We start from the raw sequence: 9,218 nt of genomic DNA on the forward strand, positions 1-9,218 counted from the left end.
TATTCGGGACATGAAATACATCCGACAGGTGTTTCTTTTTCCCATCCTGCATAGACAAAGGAATTTTTCCAATCTGCACAATAGGATGTGCAGTATCATCACCAATCTCCGCAAATCCTGGTTTTTTCATTTTCCTTGCATCCTGCATCCATTCTGCATGACCTGTCATGTGGTTTGATGCACCTGAGTCAACATACCACACATCATTGCTTTCTTCTGCACTTGTCATAGAATTGGTCATGTGCTGCACCATAAACAAATGCTCATTTCTGTCATCACCCTGTCTACTAGAAGATGCATAATTCCCTTGTTGCAATTTTCCATTCATGATGTCATTGTGCTTTTTATAGCAGTCTTTAGCCATATGACCCATTTTACCATAGTAATAGCATTCAACATTGCTGTTTGCATTTTGGCCTCTTTGCCATCCACCACGACCTCTTTGGCTCCCCCTGCCTCTAGAGTTACCACGTCCTCCTCCATAGGACTAGTTTTCTTGAGTTTGCTGCATATTCTGATTTCTACCACGGCCTCCAGATCGGCCTCCTCTACCTCTGCCTCTACCTCTTCCAGCATTTGAGTAGAAGGCAGCTTCTTTTGAAGTTCCTCCTGAAGAAGACGCACCACCATTTCTCTGCTCCTCAAAAATTAGAAGAGCAATCAACTCCTCAAAATCAGGAAATCTTTCATGGACGAAAATGGATGTTCAGAACTGTGCATAATCCTTTCCTAGACCATTCAAGGTCACAGAAACTAAATCATCATCTTCCACTGGCGACCCAATGGAAGCAAGTGCATCTGCAATCTTCTTCACCTTCATGTGGTAGTCATTGATGCCCATACTTTCTCTTTGCACATTGTGCAACTCTTGCTTGAGCTGCATTTTCTTGGCTTGCGTATTTGTGCTATACATTTTTGACAAAGTATCCCATGCCTCCTTTGGCATACTTGCATCTTGAATATGCACAATCATAGAGTCTGAAATGCTGATAGATAGCCAGTACATAACTTTCATGGCTCTCTCATGCCATGCTTTAAATGCCTCTGTTTGCTGTTGATTGGGAACATAAGGAAGAACCGGTTCTTCTTCATTTCCTGCAACGAATTCCCAATATCCTTTTCCCATACGGAAATTTGTCATTCTAAACTTCCATGCTTGGAAGTTGTTCTTATCAAGCTTTTCAGTGACAATCTGTGAAAGAGAATCAGACGCCATCACAGAACACTACAAAAAATTTTGTCACTGCAAAGAACGCAGCTTCAGCCTCACAAGGGAATATCTGCAAAACTAACGAAAGTGGTATTTGACCACATAGTCACTTGCTAGTAACGATTTTGCATCAACAAGCAGCAAGGATGATTCTGTAACTCCCAATGTCTCTGCGCACAAGCATACGATGCAATTTCTACAGTAACATTTCACCGACTTGTAGAACAGTGGTCGCACAGCATAAAACATGGCCTTTTCCTGAGTGCGTGCAGAAAACTTCCGCCTCCAAAACAGGTCCCGAAATGGCTTCAAATAAAAAAAACAGAGCAACCAAGGGCTAAAGGCCTTTGCCCGCAACATATATTACCCTCTTGCCACACCGCGAAGAGTGTCTCAATCTGAGACAGTGCACTCTTGCACTTTCCGGCTGTGCTACCTGCAGAGACTTGTTCCCAAAAGAGAAAAATGAAAGCAATACTGGTCCTCTTACCAGAACACTACGAACTTGGTTTGCTTTCTTGAGCTCCTTACCACGAACAAGGCTCTGATACCATGTCAAGATTGTGGAAGAGAAGGAAGGAGTCTCACTTGTAGCTTTCTTGCTTGCACAATGGGGGAATACACACAAGGGTGGAGGCTGAAAACAGTTTTCCTCTTCTTAGTTGTGTAAGCCAAAAAGAACTCAAGTACATAGAAATAGAAGAATCCTATATATGGGTCTCAAACCAAACTCAACTAACTAAGGTGGCATACTAACTAAGCCATGAACTAGAGTAGATAAGGATAGCTGTCATCTAGCTATTATTCATGGGCGGTGTACCAACCGCATTTGCAACTGACAAGTCGATGACATAAATGCACAACGGTCACCCTGGCATATTACGAGTGGAGCTCGATATCTCAACATTCAACACTATGCTCCTGTTTAAGACCCTTAGTAACCAATCTGGCCTTATATGATGGCTTGGGATGTCAAAGTATACTTTTCAACTTGTACATCCACTTGCATGGCGATGCATGTTTCCCACTGGGCAAAGGAACCAAATCCTATGTGATGGTTTTTTTGGAATGAAAACTTAGACTTCATGGCCCTCTCCTAAGAGTGACTATCACTTGTGTGCATGGCCTCCTTTTATAAGTAAGGGGCTCATTACAATCTATTTCCATAACATAGTTCATGAAGGGTGTGCATCGATCAAGCTACCTCTAGTAGATTGTCTCAAAATAGGTTGTGGGGTGGCCTATACATCGTGTCTAGCATCGTGATCATGGGCCATTGGAATATTATCTGTAGGTTGTCTAGTTGGCTGTATGGTAATAGGAGGCTACTCTTGAAAGATCACCTTCTGTACCTTAACTACCTATTGAGGCTACTTATGCATCTTCTTCTGATAGAAAACAATATCATGGTCGTGGCATAACCTTCCGAGCCTACGGGTCACATAGGCAATAGCCCATCTTAAATGCATCCCCATAACCAAGAAAGATACATTTCATTGAGTTAGGATCCAACTTATCACTTTTGTCATTGGGCACATGGTAGAAAGCCTCAAATCCAAAGACTCTACGATGCGCAAATGAGAGAGGTTTACCAGACCATATCTCCTTTGCAACCTAAAAACCAATAGTAGACTATGGGGATTTGTTTATATCAAATGCACAACACTAGTAATTACCTCAGCTGAAAAATGTTACGGTAAGCCTGCATGACTAAGCATATTGTAGACTCTTTCTTGAATAGTCATCTTCATGTGCTTTGTAAGACCATTCGAGGATAGGGTTTATGGGGCGGTCAACTAATGCTCAATATCCCTCTCATCACAAAACTACTCAAATGCTTTAGAAACATACTCACCCCCATTGTTAGACCTTAGATATTTTAGCCTATGCTTAGACATTCCTAGACCGTATGCGAACAATCATCAATGAACATAACAAAGTACTTCACGCCACTCAATGACTGGTAGAGATCTAGATATAAATAAAGGATAGAGGCTACTAGCCTTAGCACCTTGAGTGGAAACAAGATTTATATGAGTAATATTCCATGCAAAATCACCAAAAAATTCATATTGGTATGCATCATTTGATTGTCTAGTAAATAGAGAAGGCTTTTGGTCAAAGCTGATAAATGATGTACATTATGCAGAGTAAAAGAGCTACCTGATAAAAACTATAGCTTTACATCATGTAAAAATAGTAGTATATGTCAATCCAACTATGGAAAAATAGCCAATAAAAAAAGCTCCCACTATCAAGGATGTCCGAGTAGCAAAGGGGATACAAAGAATGCAACTAGCAATGACTAAACATAGATAACTAGTACCAAAGACTTTCACAAACTCAAAGTAATAGTAAACCACACACACACACACACACACACACACACACACACACACACACACACACACACACACACACACACACACACACACACACACACACACACACACACACACATGATAAAATGATGACAGAGGTAAGTGCTGGTGTCCAAAGTATATTAAATCAAATCAGGCCACAAGTGGGAGTAACTACATCCAATAGCTTATAGAAGAGCATATATATGAACCAGAGTCCCACTATCTCAAAGAACTAAGCTCTGCCAAGTCAGTACAAGTGTCTCCCACTAGAAGAAAATTTGAAATGAAATGTGAGTAAGAAAAGCTCAAGACATATACTATCAAAGCATCCAAGAAGCGCAAGTGCATCACAAATACATATAGGAGCATAAGTGTCCAATGTAGCTTCAGTACCCATAAGTGAGTAAACATGGAAGCTCAAAGCAATTGATAAAATCCCAAGTACATCAAATGTAGCTCAAATCCAAGTGCCAAAGTATGTCATAACCATATCCGCACTCATACATCAATGCCAAATATCATCGTAGACATGTAGCATTTCTGAAATACCATGTAGGCACAATAGGCATCCAAAGCATGAAGCTTACTATTGTATGCTTCCTAAACAAACTATTATTATAGTAATAAGCATTTCAATGATTGAGCTAATAAACCTCTAATTAGTGTAAAAGACTTTTCGGAGCATCAATGATGGCATTGCAAACATTTTCCATAAGCATCAGTAGAGTATAAACCAATCAAATGCTTTCTATCCAAACCAGAACTAGTTTTTTCTATATAAAATAGGAAACTAAAAACTATAGAGAATGAAGTTTATAAGTAGTTAGATCTCTAGGTCTCATCGCACTCTTCATTTGTAGCTATAGAATATACGAATCTGATATTATATGCAAAAGTTATGGCCAATATATGAAAGTATCGTTAAAAGTTGCAATGGCTATCCATGACTTCTGTAGCATGCTCTATATCCACTCAAAATAGATAGAATGGTTGCTTCTTAGCTCAATAAGCACTCAACAAGGCTTAGCTAAGCCGTGGGAAGTCTTGACAAGCTGGGAGTAAGCTAGAACAAGCTAAGAGAAGGAAAGACTCAATGCATACCTCGAGAGGAAGGAACAATGGTTGCCATAAAACCTTGAGTTGAAGCTTTCAAATCGGGCTAAAGCAAAAGAATGAAGAAGCTCCTCGAATGCCCGCTTTGATACCAGTTGAAAGGTAGAGCTCAAGTGGAAGCACACAAGCGGAAGCAAGAGTAAAGCAAGATTTATGACGGATGGAGTAAGACAACAAGAGAGAGAGAGACACCATATGTGGGAACTCCAACAATCACAGTGTGTGACCATCCTTCCCTTATTCAATAGTCATTGAAAGAATAAAGTAACAATATGGGCGCCCACTACTTACAGTCTGCATGTGTGTGATCATGGTGCATGTAGTACATATAGGGCAACATAGGCACATATGCCTTTACCCCCAATACAATGTGACTTGTGCACAGCTTAGACCTCCAATCAAAACGAAGAGCTTATGGTAGAGCTTAGACTTGTGGCATATTGGTAGAGATTGTGGTGAGGTTGGGACTTTGATAGTTGACGTGCGTGAAGAATTGGAGTCGTGTTTGTTGGGGAGAAAGTTTGCAAGCTTTGTGGGAAACCATTGCCATGAGAGAGAGAGAGAGAGAGAGAGAGAGAGAGAGAGAGAGAGAGAGAGAGAGAGAGAGAGAGAGAGAGAGAGAGAGAACATAAGCTTTGTAGTCCATGTTTATGTGGAGATTAGGAAGGTCCTCTTCTAAAGTGAGCTAGGCTACGTGTTTGGGCTATGGGTCATGTTGTATATTGGGGGTGGCTCAAGTATGCAGTGGTGGAGAACATAATGCAAGAGAGTGATGATATAAAATGTCCACTTGAATGCATGTTCTTCAGAGCATGTTTTGGTGTTCATGGTTATTGATAAGTATCCTAGTAGATTTACACAAGATGAGAACTAGCATGATGGGGAAAAATTGTTTATCGATGTTAGTGATTATTGTTAGTGTTAGTGATTATGCTATTTGAATAGTTCCTTGTACTACTTCTCTTGGGTACATGCTTGCTGTTGAGATAAGTTGGTGCTTCCACGCTATCAATATCTATAATGGATATAGTAGGTATTGTTTCAGTACAAGTGATTCTATGTGGTAAAAGAAAGTTTCAAAGAAGGTATGGTTGCATGTTAGTGTGGTGCTTATTTGCCTAGCAATTTATGATATGTTTGTTTGGGTGGTGGTTTGGAGATGGACTTTGTAGTTGCCTTGTCTTTTAGATGATTGGATGCTGCTAAAAGATTTATTGTGGTCAGAAAACCAATCTAGCTTGAGGCTAGCACCAAATCATGACCCTTAATACTATTTCTTTCTTCTCTTATCTTTTGATTGTGCATGAGGGTTATCCTTGTTCATCACTTGTCAAACACCACCAGATTAAAACTTTTTGAGAAACTTAGGATAGACCTTACATGCAAGAATGGCTAATGCAAACAGTCGTGGTTTTGGAAAATCACTCTAAAAATAGGAGGGGGTAACTTTTAGGGGATGTTTTGGTTTGGGATACATGATGTAATTATGGCTATATTTAAATACATTTTCTAATCTGTTCAGTTTAAAAAAGGGGCCTTTTGCTGATGAACTCTATGTAGGTATGGGGTGGAGAAGCCATTGCAGTGCCATCTAATTTCAGGCATGTTGGAAAATGTACACGGTGAATCTTTTCATGTTCTATTGCTATCACCAGGGTTGGAAAGATCAACGGAAGAAGCAAAATTTTTAAAGCCTCGATTGATGAAGGCTAGTGTGGGCGTGTTTTTCATTAAAAAGATTAGTCACGCTGTCGAGCTAGAAGATGGACGAAATCAGGATTCAGAACGACCAATCGCAAACTGCCATTCCGATCACCGTGCGAGAAGATCTCAAGGAACGTTCAAAAAAGCGTTATTTCACTGGGGGGAGGTCAGTAGCGTTTTCAGGGGCCGTAACTCCAAATGGCCCTCCCCTCAGCCTCGAACCAACTGAGCAGGGTTCTGCTTATGTGGTAATGCGCACGTGGCGATTCTTGGGGGGGCGGAGGGAAGGAGCCAATGGGCGTCAAGATTGTGATAATGCGCGACAAAATAGTTGGGAGGGGGAGGGATAAGGGTGGTCGTGCGCTGGTGGGATGCGATTGGGCGGGAGGTCGTGCGCTGGCGGGATGCGATTGGGCCGGGCTGGCAAGAACGAATGCAGAAGCCCAGGCTCCAGCCAGGAGGGATGATGGAATCCGGACACCTTGTTTTTCGCTTCTCCTCCCTTGCTCCCTTCTCCCGCTTTTCTCTCATCATCGTCATCAGTCTCTTCTACTTTCTTCTGAGGACACTAGAAGATAACTGCTCTCTCTCTCTCTCTCTCTCTCTCTCTCTCTGCCCGACAGTCGACACATATACTTACGTCAATTCGCGACTCTAGTTGTCAGCTTGTCCCTGGCCCGGATATCCCATTCCACCATGATTTCCATGGCCGCTGCTCGCTCTTCTTCAGCCGCAGCTACCGCCGCTCCTCAGATCAGACCTCTCTCGGGCCCTTCGAAATGTCTTCCCGCCAGGCTTCCTTTCAGGATGCGATCATCGCTCCCCTCTACTCCATCTCTATCAGGTGAATTCACTTCACTTTGCTTCAGTTGACATGGTGACAGGCCTACAGAAATATTCTATGTTATCTCACTATCTCACTGCGAGAAAGGTTGTCAGTTAGCCTTATATGCATTGGAACGGTGATTTTCAAAATTGCTTCTATGTCACCGGTATGCATCACAATGCAACCAGTCGTATGCACTAAGTGGATGTTCTGTATCCATCTAGCTGCTGAGTTACTGACACTCTATTGAAGGGCAAGCAAGTGAGTAGATGGAGTCTTTTTGCAGTGCACAGGAGCAGGAACACCTCCCTCTGTGTCAGGGCAGTGAGCTCTGAGGATACCTCTTCTCCCGATGTCTCCAAACAGCTCCAAGAAACATTCGAAGAATTGAAGGCTAAGGTAAATCTTCCAAATATGCCGTCGAACCGCACATTTTGTGACACAGGGTCAAGTTTGCATCCAGGGATTTTCCTCATGAACCATGTGCTTATTCTTGCATGTGCAGTATGATGCATTGGAGAACAAGTCTACAGTATGGATCTATGGAGGTGGTGCTGTGCTAGCTCTGTGGCTGTCTTCAGTCATCCTTTCAGCTGTGAATACAGTCCCCCTGGTAATCATGCAATGATTCGGATTGATGTCCACATGGTCCCTGACTGATTGCCCGCATTGCGATGGGATTGTTCAATATGCAAATTTGCCTCAGAATGCCTCCATTTTAAGTTGTATTTGTACTTCATAATGCCAGCTGCCCAAGATATTGGAGCTGGTGGGAATAGGCTACAGTGGATGGTTCGTGTATCGCTACTTACTTTTCAAGGTGAGTGATGGTTCGACGTCATCTACACCTCTTTGTCTATACTATTAAGATTCTATTTCAAAGCTTGGTGGTGGAAGTAGGAGTAAGACATACAAGTTCAAAAAGGCAGTTAGGGTACAGCTTATCCCTTTTTTGACATTAGATACGAGAGTACTATTGGGATAGGGAAGAATTGTCACTACGATCGGGATATGGAAGAATTATCACTATAATGCATCACTGTATTGACGTTAGAGTACAACGCTACAACTGACATTAGTGCACACCACTACAACTGGGATATGCAAGAATTTTAAGTACAATTGGGAAATGGAACTATTTCATTGTGTAGCTTAATCCAATAGTACAATAAGTAACTGGATCACTAATTGGAATTTGGAAATACTCCATCTAATGTTGTACCCCTCGGACGTTACAGTCAAGCAGGAAGCAACTGGCAGCTGACATCGAGGATCTGAAACTGAAGATAACAGGAGTACCAAGGAGCGCATTTATGACGGAGGATGATGAGTGAATCAATGTGCCGCTGTGTTAATGAAATGTCCCCTTCTTCCTTTTGGGAATGCGCCCGCGCCCACCTTGTGTAATCGATGGGCGATTCCTTCGCCACAAGACAGTCGAGCTCCAGGAATGGTAATATAGTGGGTAAACCTGCACCCATTGCAATCTATCATCTGCTCAGGATTATCTTTTACAACTGGATAAGTGAGGAGTTTTCTGTACCAGGGACCCTAGTAAATAGAATAGTTTCTTCGAATAATACTAATACTAATTGTGATGCGTTGCTCCTTAATGTACTTGAAGAGAAAAAGTAACACCATAGCGGCATGACCATTCTAAACCAACGATGACTCTTTAGTCGCGGTGCCCAGGTAATCAGCCCTATATATACATAAGTGGTCAATTTGCTATGTTCCTCGTGCCCCCCTCCACCCTGGCTAGCACATTGTTGCTCCCAGGGCCTATTGTGTTGGCAAGGTTTTGCCACAACCCGAGCAACTCCCACAAAACCCCATGGAAATGCACGATTTAACGCCGCGCTAGTAGCGCTATCGACTCCCATTGGTGCGTGGACATTTTGTGAGCATCCTCAATCAATCACACACACATACTCTATACTCTCTCTATTGACACTTTGTCGGCGAACCCTGACACTTTCTCAGAGAATTTTCTCGGGATGGC

At 42.2% G+C, this 9,218-nt stretch overlaps 1 protein-coding gene across 1 annotated transcript; it reads left to right on the plus strand.

Annotated features, from left to right (window-relative positions):
- The first annotated feature begins 6,847 nt into the window (after nt 1-6,847).
- Nucleotides 6,848-8,704, plus strand: LOC148018427 (protein CURVATURE THYLAKOID 1A, chloroplastic-like). The gene is made up of 5 exons (XM_087661284.1): nt 6,848-7,234; nt 7,503-7,615; nt 7,722-7,829; nt 7,965-8,036; nt 8,455-8,704. Exons 1-5 carry the CDS (start codon nt 7,087-7,089, stop codon nt 8,548-8,550), a joined length of 537 nt encoding a protein of 178 aa, XP_087517410.1. The 5' UTR covers nt 6,848-7,086; the 3' UTR covers nt 8,551-8,704.
- The last annotated feature ends 514 nt before the right edge of the window (nt 8,705-9,218 follow it).

This window comes from Lygodium microphyllum, chromosome 21 (assembly GCF_053477565.2).
Source record: "Lygodium microphyllum isolate KBCC chromosome 21, Lygodium_microphyllum_v1.1.10, whole genome shotgun sequence".
NCBI lineage: Eukaryota > Viridiplantae > Streptophyta > Polypodiopsida > Schizaeales > Lygodiaceae > Lygodium > Lygodium microphyllum.